General features: G+C 41.9%; 1 protein-coding gene across 1 annotated transcript in view; it reads left to right on the plus strand.

The window, feature by feature from the left end:
• Positions 1–2,431: 2,431 nt before the first annotated feature.
• Positions 2,432–16,315, plus strand: part of GAN (gigaxonin) — a 42,344-nt gene continuing 28,460 nt past the window's right edge. The window contains exon 1 of the mRNA XM_083629823.1: positions 2,432–3,883. Within this exon, the coding sequence (XP_083485949.1) occupies positions 3,708–3,883 (176 nt within the window). The 5' untranslated portion in view covers positions 2,432–3,707. The remainder of the gene's footprint in view (positions 3,884–16,315) is intronic.

Consider the following 16,315-nt stretch of genomic DNA (forward strand, 5'->3'; position numbering starts at 1 on the left):
TTGGAAAAGTGCAAATTTGGAAGGATTGCTGTGTTTTGGTTCAAGTAGTTTTGGAAAGTGAGAATTAGACAGATTAACCTACATAACTGTGAACTGAATCAAATTTCTCCCCCATCCCTACCTTCAGACATCACCCTTCCTTTCTTTTCTCCTGCAGGGAGGGATGAAGGGAGAGAGCCAGCTGGAAGAGGATGGCTGGGCCATTTCCTGTTTTGTTTTCAACAGGCTTCTTTCCCATTTTTTGCATCTAGGTTTGTTCTTCCTTGATCCATCTGTTACATCACCTGCTTTCCTTGTTGACCTAGATAGGTGACTTGAGAAGCCAAGTCATTGTTTACAAGTTGAAGGGAAAACCAAAAACACAGTTCTGCTTCCTTACATCATAATCATTAACAGGTGACAGCAGAAACAAATTACCGTACTTCTCTTGAAATAATTAAGACAAGGTCACCCAAATTATTGGCTTTCACATTACATGCAGTCAAAGCACAACACCCTTGGTTAGGAAATTTCCAAAGCAGCTGTATTAATGGAGAAACACACGGGCCTTCTTACAGGTGAAGTTCCTTGAGCGTCCTCAGCTTTGGGAGTTTATTGAGCACGAGGCATTGGGTTGTTCCACATTTCTTTCTCTTCCAAGCTGACTGGGACAGATCATATTCAGTGCAGCACACCCCATCCCACACCCAAAGGAAATCATTGCATTGTGTGCATGCATGCATATGTAGGGTGTAATTCTGTGTTGTGCTATGCCAAATGATCTTTCTGCTTGCCTGATGGAATCCCTCCCCCCCCCCGTAATCCCTAAATACTGTTCTGGGGGTCTTGCTGACCACCCAGAGCCAATTTTAGGAAAGGAGAGGGGGAAAGCCCCATTTCACAAGCCAAAATCTTTGCACAGGGCTCTTTAGGCGAATCCTGCCTGTAATGTCTGCTTCTTGTAATGTTATGGACAGATGCAGAGTACCAAGGTTTGCGCTTTATGGTGGGAACTAGAATACTAAAAGCTGGTCAACTCCAACACACAGCCTCAGAATCAAGGACAGAGGTGGGGAAATCTCAGGTCTAGGTGGGGGAATCTGTCGACCTCTCTATCTGGCCTTTGGGACTCACTCAATGTCATACACACTCCACATTTACACCCCACACCATCCTTGGGTGTTTTTAGTTAGCTGCAACATGTCCTCTATCTCTGATAATGGATCTTGCTTGATTGGATGGAAGACAGAGGAGTGAGTGTGAGTGTGAAGAAACCAGTCTTCCGTACAAAGCTAAATTTACATTAATTATTCTACTCATTTTTGTCACTGGCCTCACAAAGGTTTTGTGACCCCCATAAAAGTTTTCCAGAATGAAACGTGGCCCTTGGGCTAAAAAATAGTCCCCAGTCTGATATAGGATGAGCCTTAGGATTTATTTAATTGTTCTTTTTATTTAAAATATTTTTAGGCTGGTTTTCTGGGCAAATACCTTTCCAAAGGAGCTTACAAGCAAAATAAAAGATAAAAACAGTACAAAAACTTTAAATCACTCCACATCAACTTCTAGGTGCACTATGGTGATAGCTGCCAGAACTAGCACTAAGAACCTGCAAATCTCTGCATTGTTGCCCATGTGGCAAGGTACAAGGCCTGTGAGTTACAGCATTCCCAGGGTAGCAAATGCTTCCTGGACTTCCAATGCACCCATGCAGGCCACTGGCTTTAGAAATGTAATAAAAGACTTCCTTTTCTGACTTCACCTGGGCAACAACAATCTCCCCTGGCTTTTGATGTTTGGGAATGAGACTGAGGGTGAGGATTGCATCCCTCCTCCTTTATGTGTACAAGTTTCAGTATGGGCCTACATGTCCAAATGCAAACACAGGTTTTATTTACATACGTACCACCCTTTCATAAAACATCAGGGCGGTGTACAACAATGTAAAAACATTTTAAAAACCAATAAAAGCAGCACAAAACAATCATTAAAAAGACTGGCTACTCAAGAAAAGTTTGATCGGCTGTATAGGCCTGTCCACATAAAAAAAAGTCTTAATGTCTGCCAAATGTCTCTTTGAAGCATGTTCCACAGCATGGGATCAGCAATACTAAATGCCCAACTTCTGGTTGGGGCCAGTGTAATAATTGGGTTGTACAGTGGTACCTCGGGTTAAGTACTTAATTTGTTCCAGAGGTCCGTTCTTAACCTGAAACTGTTCTTAACCTGAAGCACCACTTTCGCTAATGGGGCCTCCTGCTGCCGGAGCACAATTTCTGTTCTCATCCTGAAGCAAAGTGCTTAACCTGAAGCACTATTTCTGGGTTAGTGGAGTCTGCAACCTGAAGCGTATGTAATCCGAGGTACCACTGTATTATGTCCCAAGCAGAATTCACCCACTGAAAAGAATGAACCTGAAAACGCTCAACCTGAAGCGACTTTAAGCCAAGGTATGACTGTACATGCATAGTCTCAGCATATAACAACACACACCTATGCACAATTAGAAGTACGTCCTATTAAGTTCAATGGGGATTACTTACAAGTAAATATGCATAGGTTTGTGCTGCAAATCTCTGAACATTATTTGTTGCTTAATGCTGTGAGCATGTTCATCTTCCACTCACTCCACATATCAGGAGTTTGGGCATGGCTGGCTAATCTTACGCCCCTTAGAGAGTCTGAATATTAAGCAGTATAGAAACACCTACAATAAATAAATAATAGCCTATGGCTCTCCGGATGTTGCTAGGCTCCCATCAATCTCACAAACACGGCCTCAGGGGCAATTGTATTTGTAATTTATATATATATAATTTATTTGGTTTTTCAAATTACAGTTTTACTATCACATATCCAACATACAACAGAAAGACAAGATTCCATAGAATCTCCTGGACTTCCCTCCCCCTCTTTGTGGGTCCTATTGTTAATCATTTCCTCCTGCATCTTTTACAATAACCCAAATCTTCATTTATATTATATCCAAAATTCACCATTAAACTACAAGTGTTATTCCAACCCTACTCACAATTTTAACTGTTTACAGTAGTTTTTAAGCTAAATTAGTCAATTGGGCAATTGGAATTCAGCAACGTCCGGAGGGCCATAGGTTATGGCGCGCGCCCCCATAACCTAAATGAGCAAGCTCAGCGCAAGGCAGATGGAGAGCCGCCTTGGTGCCTCTGAGCATAAGCAGAGCGCCCGCCCTGCTTTGCGCGCGTGCCAGTAAAGAGGATAAAGCGTATGATGTTGTTGTTGTTGTTGCTGTCATCCCGCGTGGTGTTCATGACATATGCCGTCCGTTTCGTCCAGCCTGGAGGGGATAATCGCGGCTGCCCAGTTCCCCTCCATCCCACCGGCGGCGGCGGCTCCTCCTCCTCTCCGGCAGGCGGAGCCGGGATGGGCCGGCGCGAGGATATGATGTCAAGGCCGGAGCCGGGGCTGGGATGTATGGTGGGGGACCGGCTCGGATGCGAGGAGCCGGAGAGCGGCTGAGGCGTGAGAGCGGACGCGAGGCGCGGAGGCAGCTTCGGCCTGCTGGGCGCGTGAGGAGGAGGAGGAGGAGGAGCGGAGAAAGGCCGCCTTGGCCTGGCGGAGTCAGGCCCCTGAGGAGAGAAGGAAAAGGCGCGAAGGGAGAAGAGGAGGCGGCGGCGGCATCGGCGACCACCACCACCCCTTAACTCCTGCTGCTAAGAATTGGGCTCCGTCCGGTTGGGGACGCCGCGATGTCGAGCGGGGCAGCGGGCAGCGCCGTGTCGGACCCCCAGCACCCGGCCCGGCTCCTGAGGGCGCTGAGCTCCTTCCGCGAGGAGGGCCGCTTCTGCGACGCCCATCTGGTGCTGGAGGGCGAGGAGATCCCGGTGCAGACCAACATCCTGGCGGCCGCCAGCCCTTACATCAGGTGAGGCACGGCCTCGTCGTTGGGTCTTTCTTAACCCCACGAGCATGTGCAGAGTGCACCAGGCGGGTGTGTTTGGAGGGGAGAGCATTTCCTGGCTGCACATGCGCAACACACGCGTGTCATTGTTGTCGTTATTACCACCATCTCGGAATTAGCTGGCAAGCTCGGCTCGAGGCAGTGCGGTGTAGCGGTTAGAGCGGCCGCCTAACATTGGGGGCGGCGGGGGGGTGGGACCCGCGTCCAGATCCCCATTTGGCCGCGAAGCACCGCGGGTGACATTGGAGCAGTCAGCTGAAGCTACCTCACAAGGTGGTGAGGATGAATTTTGGGGAGAGGTTAACCATGTAGGCCGCAGTGAGCTCCTTGGAGAAAAGGTTAGGATGTAAACACAATAAATGTGAAAGTCTGCTCCTCAGTAAGGAACTTGAGCCCTAGGAGTCCTTGGTCCTGCTCTCTGTCAGCAACAGGGGGTGGTGAGATGTCTCTGGGAACCTGGCAGGTAGCACCTGTTGTTTAAAAAACACGTTTCGTTTTAAGAATCAAACAGTTGGTTTGTTGGACCAGGACTTCCAATTGTAGCTTAAGGCAATACTTGCTAAGGACAGCAGGAGAGCCTTGCTGGATGAAACCAGGGTGGGTCTATCAAGCACAGCATTTCCAACCGTAACAACCAGAGGCTTCTGGAAACTTGACCTGCAAGTCCTGATCTTTCTAGCAGGATTCATCATGGTTTCTTAAAATGTGTTGCTGCTTGTGAGCTTCGCAGAGGCATGTAGCTTCTTGACCACCGTTGACAACAGCTTTCAGTTAGTTGCCTTGGAAATTCAAAAGTAGGTGATGGTAGTGATGGCCATCTCTATTTTTTTTTGTGTGTGTGTATGCCGAGAACATACTTTGTATGAAAAAATGGAGGACTCATTTAGATATGATTGGTATACAGTGGTACCTCAGGTTAAGAACTTAATTCATTCCGGAGGTCCTTTCTTAACTGTTCTTAACCTGAGGTACCAGTTTAGCCGCCACACGATTTCTGTTCTCATCCTGAACCAAAGTTCTTAACTCGGGGTAATATTTCTGGGTTAGTGGTGTCTGTAACCTGAAGTGTCTGTAACCCAAGATACCACTGATGAATTATTCTCTATACTGATGAATTGCAACCCTCCACAAACACATCTTCAGGATTGAAGAACTAAGACTCCCAAGATGGCTTGAACCCCATCACTCCTTATTAAATGCTGTGTGCCATGGCTGAGCCCAATATCTTTTGACAGAACAAAGACTTATTCTTGAAACTGTGTTGCCAGCTTTTAAAAAAACAAAACAAAACAAAAACTGCTACTGTTTATGACAGACAGAAAGTGTTTCCTGGCTTGTTTTCCCTTAAGCATGCATTTAAAAGGTGGAATAATTTTTTTAACTCTCTTAACCACTCTGGATAGTTAATACTCCTTACAGATATGCAGACCATATTTAGTAATCTTGGGATGTACACTTAGTTAATCCTTTACAAGTCCCCACAATACTGGGGTTCCATTAGAGAGAACATTTATTTGATATATGAATGCTGCAGCTGCATGCCAGAGAATTAATGAAAACAGGGGGCGTGGGTTGTTACCTCCTTCCATTGTAAAACATAGGAAGCTGCCTTAGACAGACCATAGGCTTATCTGGCTCAATACTGTCTACATTGACTGGCAGCAACTCCATTGGGTTTCAAGCTGAAGATGCTCTTCCATTGAGTCACAGTGCTTTGCAAAAGAACTAAAGTGAGACCTGCAGTTCCTAAATTTTCTCTCTCATCCAGACACTGACCAGGCCCAGACCTGCTTAGCTTCAGCAAACATACTGCTCAGTCTCCCTCCATACTATGCCCAGGGACCATGGTTTATGGGAAAGTAGATAAGAGTATATGAATGATTAAAACAGCAAAAGGAGCTGTCTGTAACAGGAACAAGACTATTAACTAACCACCACATTATGGATTCAGATCTTTCTCGTTATTAGCTTTCATGGGTTTTCTCATTTCTTGTTGACCCAGTTGGTTAGCTAACAACCTAGCTGCTCACTCCCTTTTCTCTTTTTCTCTCTCCAGCCCTGCCCTGGCCTGCTGTTTTCCTCTTATCCACACATTTCCTCAACAATAGAAAAAGAATAGATTAAAAAGTGCAGACAAAGTCCTGACTGTTTTAATAAAACACCAAATAGGTCCATACACAGACACAGAGTTGTATAGCTCAGCGCTGTCATTTTGACCCCATCTTGTATTGCATGCCCTTTAAAAATTTCTGAGCTACTTTAAAGCACATTAATCTCATTGTGCTGTAAACAGGAGAAAGCATGTAGCTGTACTTTATGATTCAGAAAGGGAGGCAGAAGCCTAGACTTGGACCAGTTCCACAGGTGTGTAGCTTCTGGGGGTGAGTGCTTGCCATAGTCAGGAGGTTATTGCCAAATTCAAGCTCCCAAGCCACTTATGCTTCCTTTCGCTAGCAAGGAATACAGGAAGTATTTCTTTGTTTAGCAACATTACTTATTGACATCACTGTCATCAATCCCTGTTTGATGTGATAAACAGATTCTTGCAAAAATCAAAAGTGGCAGTTTTCATGGTGAGGGGTGGTTTTGAAATTATTGGTTAGCAACTAACTGAAAGGCAGCCACCTGGGGGATTCATGCTTTGTGTGCTAAAAAGTTCTTTCATGTATATAGAACTGACATTATTAAGACTGACAATAAATAGTAGAGATGGGAGTTTCACAATTTGTTACATATATCTTGCAAATGCACTACTTATGCATAAGGCTAAAGTTGCTGTCTTTATAATGTTAACTATGTACTTCCTGTGCTTCATTATAAATATATGCTTTAAATATGCTTTAAATAAAACAACACACACCTGTCTAAAAGCTGACTGGACATTTTAACTTTAAAATGATATCCTTCATTATAATATGCAACTTGGTGTTTACACAATACCGTGGCACCCTTAGAGAGAGAGTGTGGTGCTTTGTTATTTCCTTCTTGTGATGAACTAATAAATAAGCTCATCATCTTCAGCTGCCTAACCCAGCAGGAAAGGCCTGTCCGCAACATTTTCAGCATTAGATTGTTCTCTGCTCTCCCTACTTTGATAAGTAGTTTCAGATCAAATGCATGCTGAATATTTAATCATCACTCTTTGCATAATTTGCATTGAAGCCACTTTGCCTCTTTTTGAAGTGTTATGACAAATAAGCTTTGTTAAATATTGGTATTTTGACAACTGACATTTCATCACATAGTTTATGGTTCTGGCAGCTTATCAGGCAGTTACTATCCTCTTTATTGGTTTAAGTGTAGAAAAAGAAGAAGCTTGCTTTAAAATTATTTAGATTTGTTGCCAACACTTTTGATGTCATGTTATGCTGATTGCCAATGAATATGCAGCCTACATACTGAGGCCATGTGCACATTACCGATAATTCTGCCTCTAGTGCATTCCCACTGCCAGTGTTTAAAGCTGTGTACATATGACATCAGTCACAATCCGTATCTGTTTTGTAGATTCTTGAGAAATACTCCTGTTTGGTGCATTTCCACTCAAACCAGCTGTTAAACAGAGGTGTGTACATTTGAGACAGCCATTGTGCATGCACAGATGACAGCTTCATGAATAGGAGGTTGGGGTGTGTGTTGCAGGCATGGAGAAATAAATGGGTAACACGCACTAGGTGAAGACATCCCTGCCCCCTCTCTGGTGTGTACACAGCGTGTCAGTGAGACTTGAAATTAAGCAGGAGGAAACAACCTTGCTGCGTTTTAAATGCTCTAAAATGCACTAGTATGCAACTAGTATTAAACAGCATTTGGGTATCTTCTAAAGCCTCAGTTGCTAATCCTTAACCACTGTGGTAGCATGTAGTTTGAGTTCACTGGAGAAATCAAAAACATTATGCCTAGCATAGGCAGTCTTTTAATTGACAGTATTTTTAGCATCAGATAGAAATAATCCGATAATGAATTATAACAATATATAAAAACATGTCTCTATACAGTGGTACCTCGGGTTACAAATACTTCGGGTTACAAAGTCCACTGATCCAGAAGTAGTACCTTGGGTTGAGCACTTGGCCCCATGATGAGAACAGAAATTGCGCATCAGCGGTGCGGCGGCAACGGGAAGCCCCATTAGCAAAAGCGTGCCTTGGGTTAAGAACGGTTTCGGGTTAAGAACAGACTCCAAAATGAATTAAGTTCGTAACCAGAAGTACCACTGTAATCTGTATTGGTCCAGAAAACATGAACAACTGGCTCAGAAACATGAAAAGTTAGTTTATCTAGTGGGACTTGTTCAGCTTTAGCCTTAGTGAGCTAAAGTATTGATGCCTAGTGAAATAAAGAGTTCTGTAGTTTTTTTTATTGGCACAACACACACAATAGTTTTAGGGACAATAATAGGAACAACAAATAAAATATTTGTAGATGGTTGTAAGCATTGGTATCCACATTTGTTCCAGAGAATTTGAGAAGGATGAGATAAGATCTTTTTCACTGAATCAGTTATTATGGGTGCAGGAGTGTGCAAGTGTTTTTTAATGCATAGGGTTTGTTTTTTTTAAATTTGGAATGGTATCTGGAAAGGGAACAAAAGTGCATATTTTTAGTCAAACTGCATGTTAGATGATGCTAGGTGTACATTTTTAAGTGTTTTTATCACTGCCTGTAGTTTTAAGAAAAGGAGCTGTTGGGGAACCTAATCAGGAATGCAAAGAAGAGCTTTCAACCCTGTTCCCCTCAGTGCCACACCTTTACAAAACCATTCACCTCTGCTACTTCTCCTGAAGGTGCTTTCTGCTGCCTGTAGTAGTGGGGCTGGGCTGGGATTTTCAGATGGAAATGGTGTGAGAGGAAAGGATTAACCCCTTATCATGGGCTGCAGTCCCAGCCCAGATCTAGGACCTGTGTAGCTACTTTTTCTAAAAATAGGTGCTTACCATAACATGTAATTTGACCTGCTGTAAAAATGGAAAGTAGCTAAACTAAAGCAAATTTCATTGAACAGTAAATAGTATTTTGGCCTAGCAGAGGTCCTATTCCTTAATTGTTTGTGGCTAACAGAAATACAGCATATGATTTATTTATTTTAAGTTTCACTTTACTGTACATCATTTATATTTACAATGTCATTTAAAGGCTCAATGCATCTTGAGTGCACTGAGGAACAGACTCCTTTGGAAGCTTGTGGTCTCTCCTTCCTTGGAGGTTTTTAAGCGGAGGTTGGATTGCCATCTGTCATGGATGTGTTAGTTGAGGTTCCTGCATTGCAGGGGGTTGGACTAGATGACCCTCAAGGTCCATTCCAGCTCTACAGTTCTATGATTCTATCTGCAAAGGACCCAGGCTAGGAGAAAACCTCTGCATTTTCAAGTTAGTCCAGAGTTTTGTTTTCCCATTTCATAAATAAGATTTCTGAATAGATTATAAAAATTAGTGTTTTATATATATTACTAAATTATAAGGAAGGGGTTTATTTAGATGGTTATTGTATTCTGGTACAGCTGGTTTAATAAATATAACTCTGCATAATTTAGAGGGTATTTTTGCAGGGAAATCCATTATGCATATTTGAAACCAAAACCAGGGTTTCCTATTAATGCATCAGGATTCTGTGTAAGGAAACTCTTCCTCCTGAAGATATGTTTTATAATAGGGCATTTTGCTAAAGTATATGTAATGTGCCCCTAGACATAATGGGGAAATGGAAATGCTGATGGATGAAAAATGAATGTCAGCCCACATGTCTAATTAAGAAAGGGAGAGGCCAGAACCAGACAAAAAGCCTGTTGCCTGAAGCGAGGGGACAAGAATGAGAATTAAAATTGCCTGAGAACAAATCCCAGCTGCACAGTTGCTAGAAATCATAAGGACTTGCCAGAGATATGTCTGTGCTTATGATACTGTAATGGCTAGGTTTGCAAAGATGCTGGTAAAAGATGCAGAACAACAGTTTTCAGATTCAGCTGGGAAGAATTGACTGCTTTTAATGAAAGGGCTGGTGCCATGCTACTTTTATTGTAATTATTTGTACGTTTTAAACAGATTTTATATATGTATATAGTTTTAATTCTATTAACGTTTAACTGTTTCAGTGATTGGTTTTCTATGTTCATGGCAATTCTTGTTGTTGTTTGTAAGATGCCTTGAGTCCCGTCAGGGAAAAGGCTGGGTATAAATAAATTATTGTTAATAATAATAATAACAACAGCAGTAATAAGACATTATCATTTTTAATTGAAGCACTTGTTTATACTGTTAGGCATCCTGGGCAACACCCCTGAATTTACTCTAACCTTGGATTTGTTTACATTTAAATTTTTGATTCAGAAACGGAAGTGAGTCAAAAGAGAATCAAGAACAACTGGCAATGACTTTTTTTTAAAGAACACCTTCTCTTCATCCCAAGATCCGTGAACTTTGGAATGTGTGTTTGTTACTGTTTTTGAGAAAAAAACAAAGGGAAAGGTTGATGTAGCTCGCAGTTTTGTAGAGAAATATGTGTGCCTGTGAATGACTTGGAATAGTCAGCAAAGTGATGTATGGATTAGTCACCTATGGACGCCCCTTCTGTGATTAATGCTGGATCTAGATTGAGTAAACAACCATTAGGGGTTTTTTTATGGCTATAACAGCCTCCCTTTGTATCCAAGATAATATGACCATATCATCCAACCCAAAATAACAGTCCTAGTTCATATGTTGCAGTAAGAAGAATGTGACTTGCCATGACTGTGCTAATGTGTTGGCTCCCGGAGAGGAGCTCACACCAGCGTTGTTCCTCTCTGGAGTCTGACTCTAGGTCAGCACAAGACAACAGCTAAGCCCAAAGTTTGGCTTTAGCGTGCTGTCCAAAGCTGTGGGTTTTCTCTCCTGCTTAACCATAGAACAAATCTTGGCTACAGATGATGGTTAAGAAGGAGAGTTCATCACCATGATCTTTGGTTCAGACATTACTTGGGCTTAGTTGTTGTGTTATGCTGGCCTAAAAAGCCCAGGGAGGGGTAAAATAAATGTTATTTATTACTCCTTTTCCGGAATGAGCATGTTTGTACTACTCCATGGTTTGGCTTAGTGTGAAGGTACTAACACAGCCAGTGAGTAAGTTCCAGGTTCTAGTTTCATCTCTGCCACAAATTCACTCTCCCATGACCTCTGCTCCTTATCTTCAATATGAGAATACAGTGGTACCTCGGGTTACATATGCTTCAGGTTACATACGCTTCAGGTTACAGACTTCGCTAACCCAGAAATAGTACCTCGGGTTAAGAACTTTGCTTCAGGATGAGAACAAAAATCGTGCGGCGGCGGTGCAGCGGCAGGTGGAGGCCCCATTAGCTAAAGTGGTGCTTCAGGTTAAGAACAGTTTCAGGTTAAGAAGGGACCTCCGGAACGAATTAAGTACTTAACCCGAGGTACCACTGTAATAATGCTAGTTTACCTTTTGTTGGCTAGTGGTAACAGGGCTGGCCTCCCCATGAGGCAGACTGAAGCAATTGCCTTGGGCAACAGAATCCTGTGGGGTGGTGTCCTTCCCACCTCTGCAGCTGCAGTGGTGGCTTCCAATGAGATCTCACAAGAGTTCCATGAGTCTTGCCAGAAGCCACAGCTGTGTGACACCAGTAAGCAAGTCTTCGGCAGAGTGGGGGGCATCTTTCCCTTTTTCCTCAGGCGGCAAAACAGAGTGGGCCACCCTGGGTGGTAAGAATTATAAGAAACTAATGTTCGTAGAGTGCTTTGAACATTCAAATGTGCTATACAGATGCTAATTATTAGTATTGTCATACATCCTAAAGGGGCAGGTATGAGTTTAGTGGTTGGCAAGTAGAATACAATTCAAGCTATTTTTATCCTGTGTAAACTATTCAGATATCCAAGATATAATAAGAATAATCCTCTTTAATTTTATAAGACATTTAGCCATATATTAAATCAGTGCTTCAAGTATTCTGAGAAAATGGAAATATGTTTGATATGACTTGGATACACTGAGTGTGCCAGTGAGTTGGCATATTAGCATATCCATAGAGAGCCTTGTCTGAGGGGTGGGTGGGTGACTTTCAGTTTTTTTTCTTTTCTTTTTACTTGGCCTATTTCTGTTAGGTGTGGGTCTGTAGAGCAGAGTAACACGGGTTCCCACTGATTTGTCGTGAGACTGTTTGGATTACAATTCTAAATTCTGATGTTTTCAAGGACTGAATAATTAAACAACTAGCATTTATACAGAGCATGTGTGTTAAAAATGATATCCATTAATTACTTCATGATCATTGCCCAAGTGGTAACTTATAATTTGCAGATAACCACTTGCTAACTGCATTGTTCTGCAAAGAGGTGATAACAATTTTAGCATCTCTCTACTTCTTCCAGATCAGGTTCACATATACACTGTGATTACATTCAAGACACAAGTGTCACGGTTAACAATGCTGCTGTTTGCAGGGTCAGGGAAATATTTAGTGAAATTCCTATTGCCAAGATCCTAAAATAGCCTTTTTACAGGTGCTTGATACTTAAAATATAGTTTTAATATTTCTACATCTTATTGTAATGTTTTTGTCCTGTTATTAGCCCAAAAGGCTCAAATGATTCTTGAGTAATTATTCTGTAAACTTGTTATTTCTGATGTACAAATGTCTTCCTAGAAGACTTGGTTAAAAACTACTAAAATAAAAGAACCAGAAATAGATCTAAAGTTGTTGCTATCTGCTGTGGCTGAAAGAGGGTGTGGGCCTGCCTATTCTGTCTCAGACTTCTTTCTTCTTTCTACTTGGCATTGTCTGATTTTTATAGCATTTTGATTGGTTTTTATTGAAGCTTGTGAGAAGACAGATGACTAAAGCTCCTTAGTCATTGCATAAATTTGGTGGTGTGCATCACTTGGCTCTTAATTTTAATGACTGAGTGAGATTTAAATTCAGTTCTGGAGATTATGTAAGAACATAACTGGGTGAGTAATAATGGTAGTCGTGCTGTTACTTTGAGTGTTTTTGGCTAATGGAAGTGTTAGGCAACATGGGTTAGCACATTCCCTTCTGCCTTTATGTGTGGAATTACCATTTCTGTTACATCTTGGCATACTAGGTTGTATTTTGGTTTTTTAATGTTATTTGTAGGCTGTTGTAGTTTAAACCCCCCAAATAGCATGATTATTTTAAAAAAAACTTAATAGATCAGAGGTTTTGTGTAGCGGTTTGTTTAACGAAGACAGACCCTTTTTATTTGAGCTAGTTATCCAAATTTGCATTAATATCTGAAAGATAAACATATCTCCCCATATTTATCCTTTAAAAGTTGGTGTGATATAGCTAAGAACATTTGTTCAAGATTACTTTTGAACATAAACTTTTGTTCCTTGCTGGTCAGCAGCAGCCATTTCAGAAAGAAATCATGAAAGAGGGGGAGATTGGACAAATAACGGATTAGAAATGTTCCCACTGGAAATAATGGAAATTGTCAGCTCGTTATGTGAACACTCGCCTAATGAATGATTTCCTGGGAATTTCATTGTGTTCAGAAAGGGAGACCTGCATGTGATATATACAGTTTCAGTTGTGAAAAATGTCCAGGGTGGACCCTGAAATTATAGCATACAAATTGAAGGAATGTCAGTTTAGGAAGGTGGTAGCTGATCTCTCTTGTTTTATCCTGTCCTGCTAGAAAAGCAGGTCTTGTGTTTGTTGTGCATTTAATTGTGCAGAATTCCTAGTCCCATTTTCTTATGACATTGAAAGTGCATTAGCTGCACTGAATGTACCCCGTGGCCTTGATTGAAATTCTCTGTTGCTCTTATCCTAATTTGCTATAACCATATTTTCATGCTGTGAACACAACAGGCTTTCCAAATTCATACCTTGAGTGTCTGCAATATGCAGGGGGCTCCATGGCAGAGGATTCTGGGGTTAGATGAATGTTGCAGGGTGGACATTCATGTGGGGTGCTGACCATACCTGTTCAGTTTGGCAGCCTCCTCCCTCCACTGCCAGCGCCCAGCACATGGAGGGTGGAACAACCGAGGATTGCCCCGGCCCCATGGGGCGCTGGGTGAAACCCCTGCAGTTCTCTCTGCCGCCAGCACCCAATTTGCAGAGGTAGGAAGCAGGTGGAGGAAGGTAAGGCGCAAGCAAGTCTCACCCATGATATGCTGCCAGGTGAAGTTGGCATCATACTCTGGCCCTCAAACTGGTCCTGGACAATGTATTGATACATTGTCCAGGCCTATCCACCACCCACTATTCCACCATAAGCCTCCCAACAAAAACATGGCAAGCCAATGGCTTACACCGCCTAACAGACTTCTACAGAAATGACAAACCCATACCAGCACAAGAAGTACAAGATAAACTAGGGGATACCCAAAAACCCTGGTTGAACCAGCACCAACTACACACCTCCTTAAATAGCCCAGCAATCAAAGCAGCAGGCACTAGACCTCTCACCACCTTTGAAAAACTCCTCCTGATAGCAGAGGGACACAGCAAGTGAATGGTGTCCACAATGTACAAAAAACTACTTCAAGATTCTACAAAGCTCCTCAACACAATCAAAGACCAATGGGAGCATCCTATAGGTTATGAAATAAACCCTACCCAAACTGTGGTCTAAACTACCCTTTTAAGTCCATCTCATCCAAAAGAAGGGAACTGAGTTTGAAACTTATTTATAAATAGTACCTAATATCTCAGAATCTGGCACTGATACACCTAGGAACTTCAACTAAATGCTAGAGAGATTGTACCACCACAGGCACATACCTCCACATGTGGTGGGAATGCCTCCAAATTCAACCCTTTGGAACATCAGTCCTTCAAGAAACCTGTAAAATAACAAAGCAGGTACTAGAAGCAACTCCAGAACTGCCCTTTTAAACATTTTCCAAGACAACAATGCACACTCAGATGACAAAGAGCTCATAAGCCACTTACTCTCAGCAGCTAGGAGTGTCATAACTAGACACTGGAGGGACCTGTTAGGAGTAAACATGGGCCACTGGTACCAAATTGTATGGGAAACAACCCTACTAGGAAAGCTAACCAACAAATTGAAGCTAACCAGGGGACAAACAAAAGAGGATGCCTTCACCCTGGTATGTTGTTGTTGTTGTTGTTGTTGTTGTTGTTGTTGTTGTTGTTGTTTAGTCGTTTAGTAAGTATTGGAGCCTCAGTTTCAGGATCTGTCCTTCCAGTGAGCACTCAGGACTGATTTCCTTAAGAATGGATAGGTTTGATCTTCTTTCAGTCCATGGGACTCTCAAGAGTCTCCTCCAGCACCATAATTCAAAAGTATCAATTCTTCGGTAATCAGCCTTCTCACCCTGGTATAGCTCAAACAAACAAAACCCACTGCAATTGACTAAATGCAACCAACTAAGCTGTGGATTCTCCAGTCTCTCGCACCGCCTTCAAAGAAACAAACAGACAAATGAAGGACCTATCTTCACAATGCTGACACAAAAACTGCACGTATACTAAGCAAAAGAATGAATGTTTATCCCCTCCTTTTTTCTCCCCCCTCCGATTATTTCCCCCCACAACCTCACAATGTGTATGACAGCAGTGTCTCACACTAACTGTAACTGACCTGTAGAAAGGACTCTGTGAATTGAAAACAGAAACATTGCATGTACCCTTGTTAACTATGGAAATCCTTTAATACAAACATTTTTTTTAAAGGCTATGTTGCTAAACTCTGCTACTAGTCCAGGCAGTGCCAGCTCTTAGTTTTGCAACATTGTAATTGAGATATTAAGACATGACCAGCTATGTCATCATTAGCTTGCCTTTGGCCTATTAAATGCTACAAATTGCAAACTTTATAATACAGTACCTTATTTGACTTCACAAATTCTGAAAGATTAAAAAGCTGACTTTTCACCAGTTGAAAACCAATTTTTTTATTCCTTATTTTAAGAATTTGTAAGCTGTTTAGTATAAACTATCTAAGCAATGAACAAGAGTATACAAAAATACATAAAATATACGGTAATCAATAATGAAGCAGAATGACAAAACATAATAAAAATCCATCATAGATGTTATCAGCTGCAAACTAAAACAATAATTCAGCTTGGAAAGGGCCAAGTGGGGAGAGAAAAAAGATAAATTCCATAATTCTGGTGACACCATACTGAACACATGGCACTGCCAGGAAGGCCTCACCAGCTGAGTGCAGAGACAAGTACGCTGGTTTTTATACAGAGATGCTGCAAGGATTTATTTTTATTTCCTTTGAGTTCTGAGGTTGCTCATCATGTACAGAGCACCTGAAAACAAGTACGTAAGCAAATTTTTTGGAAAATTGCCACTCAGAGCAGGGTGTGGTGAAAGTTGATATCTTTAATGTGCACTGCCAAAAGGCTAGGGTGTGACCTGGAACAGAAGGTGAGGGGAGACAGAAACC

Source organism: Podarcis filfolensis (genome assembly GCF_964270895.1).
Source record: "Podarcis filfolensis genome assembly, chromosome: 8".
Lineage (NCBI taxonomy): Eukaryota > Metazoa > Chordata > Lepidosauria > Squamata > Lacertidae > Podarcis > Podarcis filfolensis.